Here is a 16,809-nt window from a genome sequence, read left to right on the forward strand (position 1 = left end):
AAAGTTGAGGATGCATTTTGAATAAAACATTCAGAACGTTGTTGGATAGTATTTGTTTTGCAGCATAGCTTTAGAGTCGTCCTCACGCTTCTTTTTGTTACACATTCAATCATAGGAAGAAGAACAGTAAAAAATGATCAGCAAGGTTATGTAAATATTATTCTGAGCCTTCAAGCCAACATTTGATTACTATGCTGGTCCGACGATATCGGTACACAGGGGTAATATTGCAATGCACATACTGCTTGTGTAAGTATTGAAATGGAGTCGCATTGCCGAAGCTTCTGAATAACTGCTTATCGCTGTCACTGAAATGTTCATTGATTTTGTATAATCTTGAAACGAATGCCAGAATGGTTTCGTATCCATGGTAATAACAGTTAATTTTCCAAATGCCCAATTAGCGCAGGTATCCTACAGCCCCAACGTCTCCCTCATTTGGTTGACTTTATCCAACTTGATAATCATTATAATTAACTAATGATTAATGACTTTCCTATGAGAATCATTTCATTGGACTTTTGCAGGGAGTTTACTTTGTGCATTTTCTATTTTTGGGATTTAATTACAATAAAATGAGTCTGCATTGAAGAGAAAAAACTACAGGCGAGTGCAAGAAATATTGAAGCAGCCAGATTTGTTTTGTATTGATTGTTTCGAGTTGAATTACAGAGCCTGAGACAACAAAACAAGTTGCCATGTTTTTAATGTACCTTTCTCTTTTCAGTACTATGAGATGTCATATGGGCTGAACGTTGAAATGCATAAACAGGTAAAAAAATCTGAACCTTTTTTGTCAAATATCTGGTACTGTTTGTGACCATGTAATCTGAAAGCTATTATTACTTGCATGTTTTGAAAGCACTTAGCGACAAAAAAATCCAACATTGATGATTGAAGTTAACCAAATCATGACTTGCTAATGTTGTTTATGAGTCTGGGCAGAAACCAAAGGAATCGAATGATTTTCATTGATATTACATGTCCTGCTTCAAAGTGATAATTTTTGTGTGGCCATTTTCCTGCATGACGGCGCAGGAAGCTAGTTGTGTTCATTGTTCTTGGTTAAATAATGACAGATTTTCTTTTGAGCATGCAAAGCAGTTTCTGGGTCATTAGGCTAGGGGAGATAACTCTTCTGATTGAGGATGACTGCACATGTGCTCGGTGAGATAATCACTAGGGAGGCCTGTCATTTATGATGGCTAAATTGGACAAAGACAATGGTTACTAACTATGTGACGCTGGTCGAGATTTTCTTGGTGTCCTGAAGTTTGGTTTGTTCAGATTCTGTGACAGCTGACAAGGACATTGGGTTTGGAAATGTTCTTCTGACAACCCAAGAGCTCCACTGTAAGATCCTTCTCTTTGCTTCAGCCCAACAAAGATCCATGGAATTTATGACTGATTTTCCCATTTTGAATCAAGAAAGCTTCTTCTTTATTTTTATCATAAAATCAGAACTTATTCCTTTAAAAAATCATGTAAGGAAGTAAAATAGTAACTTAATTGCAAAAGCAAACTAGATATTTGCACTTGAAAAGAAATGTTGCGGTGGTTTTAATTATTTTTCAGATAATATTTAGATGATTTGTTCATGGAGACATATCCATGCTTTAAAAGTGGTCTTCTGTCACGGACATTTGAATGTTATTGGGTGCCACAGTGGTAATATTTGAATAATTCTTGGATATGTGGCCATGCTTAAAACAGCTGTCATCTGTTCCTGACAAAGTTACGATTTCATCATACCAAGGCCAGGGGTTGATGCTCACTCTTTCACCCACCAGTTTGCTTGCTCGGGGACAGCCTGCATAGCAGGCCAGAGTGATGCAACATTGATATTTCTTCATGGCGTGACCTTCCCCCTCACTCACTGACAGTCCCCCTCCATCCAAAGGCAACCCCTAGAGTACAAGTGGCCCTGAGAAATTATGTCGCATAGCTATATAAAACATCAGTAGATACTGTGAATGTTGTCATACAGGTACAGACTTCCTTGTATAATAGACTCCAGTGTTGAAGCACTCTTGAAAATCTAACGGTCCGAGATTGATTCTTGAAACATACAAATACACAGAACAATGCCTGTCAGTGTTCCTGGCCTCTGCACATGTTGGGTGTCTATGGGTATGGAGCCCACATACACTTTGTAATTCATATCATTGCCATAACGCTCCAGCTGGCATGGAGTAGACAACAGGATTGTATTATGGTGCTACGTAATCAATATTCAGTATTCAGTAGCTGCTGCAGTGTTTGCCATGTAAACACATCAACAGCAGTAATTGCCGCTTAAACATCACTTCCCATGATGCATTTCTATGGAGGAATATTAGTTTTTCGTCAATTAAAATATTTGTCAAAGTTTGTAATTAAGCATAACATGTTACGCAGGATTGAAAGGTTTGATCACCGGGCAGTGACACTGTTGTTGATACAGGTTATGATGATCGAGGTTGTGTTGATTCTAGCTCTGATGGGGAAATGGCCATAAAACAATAAGAGACAAATGATTGGGAAACACGGTGTCCGAGGGAAAGTTACTCTACCTAATGATGTCTTCTGCTAATATTTGGCTTTGTTTGTCTAAAAGCCATTCAGCTATTTGACCTTACTTGCTTGAACTAATATGATTGTTAACACCTCGTAAATGCATCTATGTTGGGATAATATATGTCCTAACGTTGACAGTATTTATTGTCTAGATGCATGGTGTAATAGAGACGATGGATGCAAATATTTAGACAAGAATTATGGAGCTCCATATACGTGAAAATGCTAAATGAAAAGGTGTTATAATGGGATAAACATTACAAGAGAAATTCCCCAGATGCAGCTTAAACACATGTCTTGGTGATAGAACTGGTATAGTGTAAATATAAAATTGATGATGTTCCACTGAGGCATTAACGGTTGCACTGAACAGCTCTATACAACTACAATTGCAAATGGCACTTCTAACAATGCTAATAGGCTCATTTGAAGATAATTATTTATTTTTTTGTAAATGTTGGACAACACTTCAACCTCCTATTTCTCTACCAAATGTCAGACCATTTAATGTTATGTAGTTAATGTATAAAATAGAAATTGGCATTTATGATGGAATATCTTTTATTAAAATCTGTAAAAATGCCACTTTCCTAGTTTGACGGTCTCTTTTGGATGAGAATTTGTTTGAACAGAATATAAATTGATTTTTTTCAAATTCCTTAAGTAAAAATCTTTTGTTCATACCCATCATCAAGGCTTTCATCTCGCAGAGATATTCCGTATAAATGATCATCGCACTATTAACAATAGGTTTTAGGTTTCCAATAGAACACCTTAATTAGATATCCGCTTTGTTGTTAGGAACACATTTTCCAAATTAAAAAAGAACTTTGTGCATTGGAAAAGAAAAGTTAGTCATCATTCAACATTTTGAGGCTCGTTAATGCATTTTAAGCAACCGTTTTGGATAGCTTTGGTAAAAAACAGACTTTAAATGAGCTGAAAGCATCATGGATGTCTTCAAGTGCATCAGAAGACCACTTCAAATTTTTATAAGCTGTAGCAATGAGAGTGGTATTGATTTAGACTGGCATTTAATAAAAGAATTGCATAGAGAAGCAGGCTGTAGAAGATTTCCCAATGTTTTGCCTGCTGGGGCAAAAACATGTTTTCAACCTATCCCGCAGGCTACGCTTTTGAACATGGCACCTGACTAAAACCAACCTTTCTGGTTGAGATTGTGATTTTTTTCGTAGCTTTGTTATTATTGTTTTCATAATACTGAAGAAGAGACTATGTCAACTGTTTAAGTAATCTTTTCTTACCCATCGACATTTTAATGGAAGTGTAACCATTCAAAACAATGTCTTGCAATGAACACTAACGCATGATGCATGTTTACTTTTTGTTGGCGATAAAAGTTACTTGAGAAAGAACATATCTTTTTGATTTGACTGACGTCATTGATACATAAATTATTTGGGCATGTAGAAAGTTTTACACATGATTATAGAAAATAATTCAGTAGAGGTTTTATTTCTACAAAATCACATTCTCATGTATTGATATATTTTTGAAGAAAGCTTGAAAAGGATATTTATTTTGGTTTTGCGCTTTTAAAAAAAAAATACTGATGTTGCAAATATTTTTTTGTATTCTTCCAACATGTCAAACAGAAGCTTTAGCCATATTATACATTTTGCAAAATATTCCTACTTCAAAGAGTCCGTGTTAAATGTGTTATCTGATTACTTGGTGATTACCGCAATAACAGAGTTTGGATTACCCTGAGGTATTCATTGCTCAGGAGACAAGAATATAATCATCCATCACTCACTGCTTAAAACATGGAACATGTTTGAGCTTCTAACGAGAAACATGGTTGTGGCATTAACTCACTGCAAATCCACAAACAGTCTTATTTCCCTTGAGGGATTGTGACATTTTGCCTAGCTGCTGTTGTAAGCATATGTTGGAGTGTACTGTCAGCCAACAAAGCCGAGGCACAATGGCCTGCATCAGGCTTAACTGTAGGCTAATGTCAGAAAAGTGAGAACAGCAATTGGGTACACTAGGAAGTGAAGAAATTGCTTGGAAAATGGAGCCAAATAATTGAATTTCATATATTCTTGAGATGATGTAGGTACATGCATATTTCAAAGGGCATGTTCTGTGGAGACATATCCGTGGAATATACTTCAAATTGTTGCGACATGATTTGAATTAAAGAAGCAAGACGATGAATAATGTATGCATTCACATTTACTAACAGTCACTTGGTGATTTGTTGACATCTTGGTCATAGGTTCAATACTGTAATTTTCACTATCTCAGTAACTGAGAATGGAGTTACCTCCCTTTAGTCACTAACCCAATGCCTGTTGGTTTGTCATAATAAGCGTGCGCTTTGTACTGAACTGTCTTTAGGGGATCTTCTAGATTGTACAAGTGTATATTTGTGTGTATTTAGAAAATAAATAAACTACCTAATGGTAACTATTTTTTTTTTCAGACTGAAATAGCAAAGAGATTGAATGCAATCTGCGCTCAAGTTATTCCATTTTTGTCACAAGAGGTGAGTATGGAGGAAAATTCCTGGATTTAATTATTTTGAAGTTCATGTTTATCATTTGTTTTTCTTATATTTATCACCTTTTTAGAAACACTGATAATTAATTATTTCATATTAAGAGTCGTGTTGATATCTGATCCCTTATGTTGTAAGATTGTTTCTTATTGGTAAGTGATGTTGTAAGCTGGTCTCTGATTGGTGGATGTTTGTTTTCAGCATCAGCAGCAGGTGGCAGCAGCAGTTGAGAGAGCCAAACAGGTGACAATGCAGGAACTTAACGCAATTATTGGGGTGGGTACTAGAGTTTTTTTTAAGCTTTCAAATAATCACAAAGAAATATCTATCTAAAATCATACAATTGTGCTATAAATTTTCTGCACAGCTACTGATCAATAAATTAGAAATATATATTTAAAACGTTATAAAATCTGGGACTTCAATAATTTTGCAGGCATATACCACTGTTAGTCTATTACCAAAGCTAGCAACCCCTGGCTTGAATCAGCTTAATATGCATCCTTTGACAATTTAGTTATGGAAGTGTTCAAATATGTTTTTTCAGTCAGTTGATATCGAGCACTTGTTATCTTTTTATAACTAGAATATCCCCTTCCTTTGAGTGGTGAGGTTTATTAAATTGTAGTTGACAGCTGCAGTCGCTAACATAGTTATTGGTGCTATTTGTGAACATTGCCCAGCTATGTAATAAATAGTTAATTGTTCAACAAGTTCGTGTATCAGAATAAACTGTATTATGACAGGTTATTGGAATAGGAAATCTGAGATATTTCCAAACAAACGAAAAATTGTATTAGTGTAACTATCGGTATTGTAATGTAATGTAATTATTTTCTAAAAATAAGCATTGTTGTTTTGGGAGCAGTTTCTCGACATGAGCTTGCATTTGGTTTAAATATATGTTATTATCACGTTTGTAGAAGTTGATATCAAGGACTGAAATATTTGAGTAATTATTTTTCATGACTAACATTTATGCTCTTCAGTGTAAGGTTTCTATCACTTACGTTATCATGAAAAATGTTTTTGATAATTATTGAAAGATTAATTTTATACATAAAGTCATCTTTGAAGTCATCTTGTAACTATCATTGTTATCATAAATATAAAGATTCGGCAACTGCGAAAAAAAAGTAAAATATTGTTTCTCTCTTTGGTTTTTAGCAACTTTGATGTGATGATACAACTTAGAGTTACCCACCCTTGCCACATGCTCAACTTGGGGGGCAAAGACCTGGTGCCCCTTCCACAAAGCGATCTTAGCGCTAAGACGATCGTAACACCCATATTTTATCATACACTTACGACAGTCTTAGCGCTAAGATCACTTTGTGAAACGGGACACAAAGCCCCCTTGCACAAAGCAACCTTAACTAAGGTCGTGGTAACGTGCTCAACGACTAAGGTTAGAATTAAGGTTACCTTGGTCAAAAGTTGCACCTGTTTGTACACACCTTTTAAAAAACGTACATTAACTAAAAACTTGCCCATCCTTCTACTTATAGTTTACAGAGTTTGTAATTTTCCTCAGACACAATTCTTTTACGACGCTTTTACTGGTATTCATTTTGATAACACATTCACCATTCTTTCTAATTCAACAGGTATGTATAAGCACCCGCCTTGATCGAAACAAATCAATACAATGTTCATTGGACAATATTAAGTGCATTCATATATATACTGAACAAAAGAAATGAGGGATCATGACTTCTTTTGGGGATATTTTCATGAAATTGTGTGCTCAGTCATCACTACAAAAAACATGCCCCAAAACAATCATGCCCCAAAACAATCATGCTCCCACTTTTTGTTCAGTATTCTGCCTCCAAATCCACTGGTACCCTCTTGAGTTGGATTTCCCAAATTGTTTTTCGAACTAATATCACAAGTTTTGAGATTTTCTTGCCTTAACTTAGCGGTAATAAACATGATGATGGTGAATTTTGTAAATGACTGAGTCTTTAAGACAATAATCCTGTAAGGACCAGTGTAAAATTAGCATGATCATCTTAGGCTAGGGTTGGTTTGTGCAAGGGGGACTTATTGCGAGGAGTGGATTATATCACACACATAACTATGAAAAGATGATTTGACCTTTCTGTTATTATTTGCCTCATGATATCCTTGCCATGCCAGTTGTTAGTTCAAGTAATCGTCATGCCTCTGTTGTTCAGCAGCAAATGCAGGCCCAGCACCTCCCCCACGCCCATGCCCCGCCCATCCCGATGACGCCCCACCCGTCCGGGCTCCAGCCCCCAATCCCCCCAGTGTCGAGCGGCTCCAGTCTCCTCGGGCTCCCACAGAGTGCTTTCCCCCACCATCACCTCCTCAAGGAAGACAAGGGTAAGTACAACTTTTACTTGTGTTGGGAGGGGAGGGAATGAACTGTACAAGCCGTTGATGAATGTAATGCATATTTTGTATTCCTAATACTGTATTTGCTCTATTAGACACCAGACCTGTGAAGATCCTGGGTAGATTACATCTTCAGCAACCCATGCTTGCCATAAAACGCGACTATGCTTGTCGTAAAAGGTGACTAACGGGATTGGGTGGTCAGGCTCGCTGACTTGGTTGATGCATGTCATGGATCCTACATTGCGAGGATCGATGCTCATGATACTAATCACTGGATTGTATGGTCCAGACTTGATTATTTACAGACCGCTGTCATATAGCTGGAATATTACTGAGTGTGGCATTAAACAACAAACCAACCAACTAACCAACCAGATATCCATACAGGCCAGCCTCTAATTGACACCAGATAAAATGCTCTGTCCAAAAAATAGGAGCCTGGGTCTGTTATACTGTAGTATGGTGGTGATTAATAATGACCGTTTCCTGCAAATGTACCCATTGTGTGACAGCAGAATTTTGGATTAGGTAAGGTTGTGAATTGCCACTGTGCCAGCATTAAACACAATATACGCCTGTTATCGACACGGGTGAACAGTTTGGACAAACTTAAAAATGCCTCAGGGTCTAAAAGAGGAAATATGGTATATGATGTTCTGAATACAGAAACACACAAGGTTAATAGTCCCTATCATAAAATGTCTTTCTTAACGTCATAAAAGTTAGTCATTAATTTCATGCAGAACTTTAGAAACTGTATCAATACAATGTTAGGTTTGGTTGAGGTCAAGGTTACCTTTCCCCATCTCACTACAGTGAACCTCGTTGTTTATCAAACAGTGCCAATGATTTGTAGCCATGCTTGATTACCGGAACACCCACACATCGGGAAAACCCAATCTAAATGTATCAGAAATGTTTGGCAACAGTTTATTGAGCAAACAGTCATTGCATCGAAGTATGGAACTTATTGAACGTACGTCTTGCTAGGTGATCTTATTTGCATAATTATCGGGTCGGGATACCATGTTTCTATTGGTCTGGTGCATCAATAACACCACATTAACTGATAACTAGAACTCCACGGTTTTTAGGGGAACCCGTCTCTGGAAATGTTGATGCTTGCTGCATGTTGAACTAATGGCACAGAAGTAAGTGCCACTTACTCAGCTGTTATATTGCTTTTATTCAAAATTATCTCTACAGAGCATCAGTTCCCTAAGGGTTCAATACCTTTAGGTTTGCATTTGAAATATATATTGATTTTGAAATATTGTTAAGTAATTGGCCATTTTAGGGCTGTTATTTGGACTCGACTAACTATATGTGTTGTGTAAGTGGCCTCTTCGGATAAACTGTGTCTGTGTGTTTTAAACTTCAACCCAATTTATGCACTTGCCCAGAAAGATCTCTTTTCTTACATAGATCTAAATAGAGACAATAGGTTGTAGGAGCAGTGAGGAAGGGTGATGATTGTCAATTTGGCCTGTTGTCAGAGTGTTTTTTGTCAGTTTGCATTGTTAACATTTGATTAACATTCAGAGATGACACAAATAGGTAGTGATTGCCTGACAAGCTGTGAAGTCTGTCACACCTAGCGGCTGCACCTGCCTCCGTACCGTATCCAGGATAGGGAGTGTCAAGACCAGGGAGGGGTGTATCCAGGATAGGGAGCGTCAAGACCAGGATAGGGAGTGTCAAAACCAGGGAGGGTTGTATTCAGGATAGGGAGTGTCAAGACCAGGGAGGGGTGTATCCAGGATAGGGAGTGTCAAGACCAGGGAGGGTTGTATCCAGGATAGAGAGTGTCAAGACCAGGGAGGGGTGTATCCAGGATAGGGAGTGTCAAGACCAGGGAGGGGTGTATCCAGGATAGGGAGTGTCAAGACCAGGGAGGGGTGTATCCAGGATAGAGAGTGTCAAGACCAGGGAGGGGTGTATCCAGGATAGGGAGTGTCAAGACCAGGGAGGGGTGTATCCAGGATAGGGAGTGTCAAGACCAGGGAGGGGTGTATCCAGGATAGGGAGTGTCAAGACCAGGGAGGGTTGTATCCAGGATAGAGAGTGTCAAGACCAGGAAGGGGTGTATCCGGAATAGAGTGTCAAGACCAGGGAGGGGTGTATCCAGGATAGGGAGTGTCAAGACCAAGGAGGGTTGTATCCAGGATAGAGAGTGTCAAGACCAGGGAGGGTTGTATCCAGGATAGGGAGTGTCAAGACCAGGAAGGGGTGTATCCGGAATAAAGTGTCAAGACCAGGGAGGGGTGTATCCGGAATAGAGTGTCAAGACCAGGGAGGGGTGTATCCAGGATAGGGAGTGTCAAGACCAGGGAGGGGTGTATCCAGGATAGAGAGTGTCAAGACCAGGGAGGGGTGTATCCAGGATATGGAGTGTCAAGACCAGGGAGGGGTGTATCCAGGATAGGGAGTGTCAAGACCAGGGAGGGGTGTATCCAGGATAGGGAGTGTCAAGACCATAGAGGGGTGTATCCGGGATAGGGAGTGTCAAGACCAGGGAGGGGTGTATCCAGGATAGGGAGTGTCAAGACCAGGGAGGGGTGGGGGGTATCCTGGATAGGGAGCGTCAAGACCAGGGAGGGGTGTATCCAGGATAGGGTGTGTCAAGACCAGGGAGGGGTGTATCCAGGATAGGGAGTGTCAAGACCAGGGAGGGATGGGGGGGTATCCAGGATAGGGAGTGTCAAGACCAAGGAGGGGTGTATCCGGGATATGGAGTGTCAAGAACAGGGAGGGGTGTATCCAGGATAGGGAGTGTCAAGACCAGGGAGGGGTGTATCCGGGATACGGAGTGTCAAGACCAGGGAGGGGTGTATCCAGGATAGGGAGTGTCAAGACCAAGGAGGGGTGTATCCAGGATAGGGAGTGTCAAGACCAGGGAGGGGTTGGGGGTATCCAGGATAGGGAGCGTCAAGACCAGGGAGGGGTGTATCCAGGATAGGGAGTGTCAAGACCAGGGAGGGGTGTATCCAGGATAGGGAGTGTCAAGACCAGGGAGGGATGGGGGGGTATCCAGGATAGGGAGTGTCAAGACCAAGGAGGGGTGTATCCAGGATAGGGAGTGTCAAGACCAGGGAGGGATGGGGGGGTATCCAGGATAGGGAGCGTCAAGACCAGGGAGGGGTGGGGGGTATCCAGGATAGGGAGTGTCAAGACCAGGGAGGGGTTGGGGGTATCCAGGATAGGGAGCGTCAAGACCAGGGAGGGGTGTATCCAGGATAGGGAGTGTCAAGACCAGGGAGGGGTGTATCCAGGATAGGGAGTGTCAAGACCAGGGAGGGATGGGGGGGTATCCAGGATAGGGAGCGTCAAGACCAAGGAGGGGTGTATCCGGGATATGGAGTGTCAAGACCAAGGAGGGGTGTATCCGGGATATGGAGTGTCAAGACCAGGGAGGGATGGGGGGGTATCCAGGATAGGGAGTGTCAAGACCAGGGAGGGGTGTATCCAGGATAGGGAGCGTCAAGACCAGGGAGGGGTGTATCCAGGATAGGGAGTGTCAAGACCAGGGAGGGATGGGGGTGTATCCAGGATAGGGAGTGTCAAGACCAGGGAGGGGTGTATTAGGGGGGGCCTCCTACTTAATATTGACTCTATTCTTTATACAGTGAGGAACTGTGTTTGGTTTTACCCTAATGAGTAGGCTTCACACTTTGTACCATGTGTGATCGGGTCTCAATGTGAAGAGCTTTAAGCTTTATGTATTATAGTAAGTTGATACACCATAGTCCTGGACTCATGATGCTTGTCACCCCCCTCGTCCACCCACAGGATAACGCTGGTGTTGACACACAAGTCCAACATTCATAAGGCCACAATAAATTATTTATTAGATTTTCATCAAAAATTTTCAAACATGTAAGTCGAGACATTATATTTTCTAAAACAATATGCAAGGTGTTAGTGTACATTAATTGTCAGTGGATGTGATCCATCTGAAAGTTGGGTAGGACTACATGGTGTATTTCGTCAAGTGAAATAACTGAACAACGCAGGTGATTTCAATGAGAAGGTACTTCGTGATAAAGACCTGTGAGGCGGGGTGTTTGGTAGTGATGTGGGGTGTTTGGTAGTGAGGCAGGATGTTTGGTAGTGAGGTGGGGTGTTTGGTAGTGAGGTGGGATGTTTGGTAGTGAGGGTGAATGTATGTGGGTGAATAAATTTAATTTAAATAGCTTAAATAGTAAATGTATACTACTCAAAAGAAGTTAAAGAACACCTGATTTTTTCATGTAATTATAGTAATCCTGTCATGGCCATGACCATAAACTACAGGTATATGAAAAAAATGACATTGTATGTTTTGTAACATATCTTGAGAAGTATCAATTGATACTTATTGTTTTGGATAAGTCGCATACATGATTCCAAGTCACTTCATTTTTAATTACACATTTTTCATTTCTTTCAGCAGAAGATAAGCATGTAAGTATATTTTTGTTTTCTCCGCAAATCAAAATGACATTTCAACAAAACACAGCATTTGGTTAACTGTGGTCAACATGAACAGAAGTAATTCTTACATGACACACCATGAGAAGCCTGAAGGTTTTAGGGAAACGTCATTAACTGTTTTATTTGTCGGTGTTCTATCCCAACAAGCGAGGCTGTCATGCAGCTAATGACGACAAGTGAGGAAATGTTCGTTTATTTTTGAATGACAAATCAGACAGAGGTGGCAAGAGTAAAGTTTGAGTTCTAAATACACACTTTCAAACAGTCTGAAATGAATCCTCTATTTTGTTAAAGGAATCAGTCTGACAATGTTGACAGAATCACTGTGTCCAGTGTCCCTGCAATGTTTGTTCTTACTTGGTCGTTTGGCGTCAACGCTATACAGTGTTTGTTGGATTGGGTCGGCAAATTTCAACCCCATTCTTGTGATTGTGACACCAGTATTATCAACTGAAGCTTGGATTTTCTTTATCTAAACAAACGCATCTTACAAAGGAAAATGTCTCTGTTGAAAGCTAATACCTTTTATTTTAAAAATCTCTTTGTTTTCAGAAACTTCAAAAATATGTTTCTGTTAAGCAAAGATGAAGAGTGTTTGTCAAATTTTTGTAAAGCAGCGATTTTCAAAACATGTAAGAAAAAATGTAACTATTTGACTACATATGATTGAAATTTGTTAGAGATTGATTCCTAAAAGATGCATTTGACAGAAGTTAGCAGGATGCTGGATGTAATATTTTAGCTACTTCACAATCACAACCCAATTCCATTTTGAGAACTATATATAATGAAATTACAAAGTTCTAATATTTGCCATGTTCTGGCACCAATGTACTGTCGGTCTGTGTAAATAACCCTAAGTAGATTTTATTTCAATATTTGATAAGTTGTTGACCTGTTCGCTTTAATCCTTTTACAACGAAGGTGAAATGCTTTTGAATATTCATCCTGTTCCCTTACTCTTACCACAACATTTGCTTGCCCCATCCCTCCTTGAAACTTGCTGTACATCCCTCAAAGTAAATTACATGCCGCTATATTATTTGCTGTAGCCTCGGGGCTTTCACAAAGCCGTTTTCACAGTAATATTTACCTTTGTTACAGAAAACTCGCCTATCTAAGTTTAGCGTAGTACTCTTAACACATTTCTAAATATGTTCACAAATCTTTGCTATATCAATAGAAGATTCATTAGTCTCTCGGACGTAGATCAAACGAAAACAGCCGAGAATATTTGTCGCTTTGAAAATATTAACTACGAAACAAAACAAATGTCAGAAAAAGTTTTAAATAAAACTTGTCCAATTTGTCAGGAAAGCCTTTGTTGGTTTGATGTGTAGTGCATGCTTGGAGTGTGAAATTCAAACAACGGCCAGCAGCAAGTGTTGTCATAAGATATTAACTGTTTGCTCTTCCGCGACTCTGACAATATTTGCAGTCTGTGGGTTACGATTCTCATCCCGCGACATCTTTCATCTGAACCCGAATATAGAGGGCGCTGTTTAAACACCAGGTCTTCCTCTGCATACAGGGGGTATTTGTTCACACAAGTGACAAAGGATTATCTTCAGCCCAGCTGAAATGAGTTTGGTTCTATTGATTCCTCAATGTTTACTGCACTTGCACTACCCTAATAGGGCCTCGACTGATTTTTGAGTTTAACTCCCCAAATAGGGCCCCATTTCAGAGAAAAATAGACAACCTTTCAAGGCCCCTTGACTGTGGAGCTTAACATCGCTACTCCTGATGATAGTGTTTAAAACATGTGGTATCCACGATCCTATTATGTGGATTATATAAACTGTATTTTTTTTTATCACTGATCTGTGATGAGCTATTTTCACCAGGGAATGATGCCAGAATTACTATTATATTATTATCGTGTATTAGATTAGGAACATTTTCATGTATTCCTTGACATTTCGTCAATATTAAATGTAATAAATTCCTTATTTTCATGAAATCAATAGATAATTTTTATGTAAAATGAGATTACAACAGCTTTGAATATTTGCTCAAATACATTCTGAAATGGTTGAAGTGTATATTATCCCTCCTCTCTGGTATCGGAAATGTCAGTTTGATTTCAACAACATATTTCCGTATGGATCAGGTTTCGTCTTCTCGTATATCATTATGTGCAACAAAGATAAACAAATCACATTGGAAAAATGCATAAGATATGAATTGTCAAGAGATGTTATGAGAAGGTTTGCAATAGTAGCCATTTGCCGATTAGAAAATATTTGTTTCTGATTTGGATATAATTGCCTTTTTGGATGTTGAATTAGTCGAGTCTTAATTGATAAGTGTTGAACTTTTAATATGTAATACATGTATCTCAGATGTATTGCATGTTTAGTCAGTATTGCCTCCCCTGATATTTTGGGGATTTGCTTAATTGGATTTGCAATATCAAAACTTTAAGGACCCATGATTTCAATATTTTACAAAGAAGTATTTATATTAGTTTTAAATGCTGATATGGTTGAAGAATTGTTTTGCTCCAAAACTGTTATTAAGAGAAAGAATTTCTCCAATAAATAAACTTTGTTTTATTTTCCAACTTGTAATGGCAAATCTAAAGAGTGATCCTTTGCTTCTTGGACTTGCCATGAGAAACGATCAATACCATGTCATCTCATCAATTCCATCTCATTGTGTGTCCCAGTTTCCTGATTCTTAACCGCTTAAGTCCGAAAGATTGGCAGTAAATATTTACTTCAGCAGATATAAGACATGCTCACACTGTTTTGAATAGGAATTTGTGCCATAGAAGCTGCCCATTTTGACAGGCCACCGAGTACTTTCATTGCTATTTGTTAATTGGGTGCTTTTTGTCCCTAATCCCTGAACACACTTCACTCCTAGCGCTCAAGATTAGAAATTCCGTCTCAAGGTGTTGGTGGCGATAATGTGACAGTGGTTGGTTGGCGCTTTTATCTTTGAAAAGATTAAACTAAAATCACCAGCTGAGAGCCAATTCAAATTCTCAAATACTTGTCAGCCAAACACACAGTATTGTGTGTGGGAGCCCTCATGAATAAAATTTCAGGATTTGACAGAAAATAAATTCATCCTTTTGAGACAGTTTGTAAGGGATGTTGGTTCAACTGGATCCAAGGGCAAATATTCAAGAATGTCTGAGTTTACTTTGTGACGATGAAAATGGTGGAATTACAATAATCCTGCCTGTGAGTGTTGACTCTAGCCTATGGTGGTATTTACCTAGCAGCCGTTTATTTGTTTTCCCTCAGGGAGTGCTTTTCCTCGCTGTACAAATTAGATATTTTTCTTAACCCATCAATTAGATGGATCAGTGGTGGTAGACTTGTTGTTTGCTCATGATTGGCGACCCTGCGATTAAAAATAAGAAGATTTCGGTTTAATGCTTGGCAGTTTTGATTATTGTGTTAGGTATTTATTTCATATCGGGGAGTTATTCATGTAATGTTTTCCGAGGAAGTTGTTGAAGCAGTGTGGGGTGAGTGTCGTTCTGTTTGAACATATTGATTGTGCGAGTCCTTTTTAATGGGTGGTAATGATTCGGACTGTAAATATTTTTTGACCCATGGAATAATTAAGCGGTTGTGATCAATACTTACAGAAGAATATTACAGTTTGTGTAAATATCTTGCCATTGGGCAGAAGTGGAGAGTTATACAATAGCATGACATTAGATAATGGATAGAGCAGGTTAGTTGGAAGAGGCCTACATGACATGGCGCCAGGAAAGCAGGAACAATTGGAATTAAATTTGTGATTCTGATATTTTGATTAGGTTGATATTTACCAGATTGCAATTTCATGTGTGAACATTAGCTGATTGAACATGGGGTATCAAGCAAAACATCTCTTCATGGAAGGTGGGTTTTTTTCTGGAAATAAAATAAGGGTTCTGAGCAATGGGTAGCACACTTTTGGACACGTAAAATTATGTTGTTCCTACTGTAACTATCCCTCCCTATTTGTGATTATTCACCCTACATTACGTGATGTCACAAGATTGTTTTGAAAATATGAATTGGAACCTACACATCTTATTAAATAAAGAGATCATCTATCCAGAACTCTCTATGGTATAGCTCATATTTAAATATTGTAATTGACTTCCCTGCTTGGTGAATAGTACAGAGTTCAGTTAAGAGGGCATTTGGTGAAGTGACACATTTATGTCGACCTTGCTTAGACATATTTAATAAAGACTGCTGACATGTGGCTGGTTATTTTAAGAATTGGAAGACATCATGGTGATGAGTTACATTTTGGGTTTATTCACGTCGTATTTGATTTTATTTCCAAAGTTTGTCTAATGAGTTTCCATATGGTGTTTACAATGACCCCATCTTATGGAAGTTGCTGCAGAGTGGCTTCACCATGGTGACAGTGCAGACTTGCCAGCCCCGCCCACAGGAAATCCGTGTATAATTTGGTAGATTTTCAAGTGTCACAATCGTATCTCGTGGAAACGCTCTGCTTTCATCATCAGTACTGAGAGGAAGTGATAACAGCATGTGCTTCGTGGATGTCGCATCGTGTTGGGGATGAGAAGCATCAAGCCTGAAATAAGCTCTTGCTTTTGTAAATGAATATCATCCTGCGTAATCACTACGCAGTGAAAGTAATCTGGCACTGTATGCCTGACATTAGCGAGGATGGATTACCTAGTGACCTCAGGTGCTGCAACTCACAATGCAGTGTTGAGTCCCCTTGACAGTATGGGATCTGTTAGTTATAGGTTTGAATCCCACATTTGATGAGATAATGATTCTTGGTCTGCTGGCACCGTACAATGTATGTGGGTTTTCACCAAAGTGGTACATGTCTACAAACTGAGTCATTTGGGGTTTTCCTCCCACATTAAGCTGACACACCATGACGTAACTGAA

The 16,809-nt window shown here is 39.1% G+C and overlaps 1 protein-coding gene across 8 annotated transcripts in view; it reads left to right on the top strand.

Annotated features, from left to right (window-relative positions):
* The window catches only part of LOC124146822 (transducin-like enhancer protein 4), a 42,730-nt gene that overhangs the window by 12,706 nt on the left and 13,215 nt on the right, over positions 1–16,809 (top strand). For 4 of the 8 annotated variants that reach the window (XM_046517287.2, XM_046517292.2, XM_046517295.2 and 1 more), the window contains exons 4-8: positions 728–772; positions 5,009–5,071; positions 5,285–5,359; positions 7,264–7,432; positions 11,877–11,890. In XM_046517287.2, coding sequence (XP_046373243.1) covers positions 728–772; positions 5,009–5,071; positions 5,285–5,359; positions 7,264–7,432; positions 11,877–11,890 — 366 coding nt within the window. The remainder of the gene's footprint in view (positions 1–727; positions 773–5,008; positions 5,072–5,284; positions 5,360–7,263; positions 7,433–11,876; positions 11,891–16,809) is intronic. The other 4 variants (XM_046517290.2, XM_046517293.2, XM_046517294.2 and 1 more) reach the window with 4 other exon arrangements.

This window comes from Haliotis rufescens, unplaced genomic scaffold (assembly GCF_023055435.1).
Source record: "Haliotis rufescens isolate VD_foot unplaced genomic scaffold, xgHalRufe1.0.p SCAF_1, whole genome shotgun sequence".
In the NCBI taxonomy this organism is placed as follows: domain Eukaryota; kingdom Metazoa; phylum Mollusca; class Gastropoda; order Lepetellida; family Haliotidae; genus Haliotis; species Haliotis rufescens.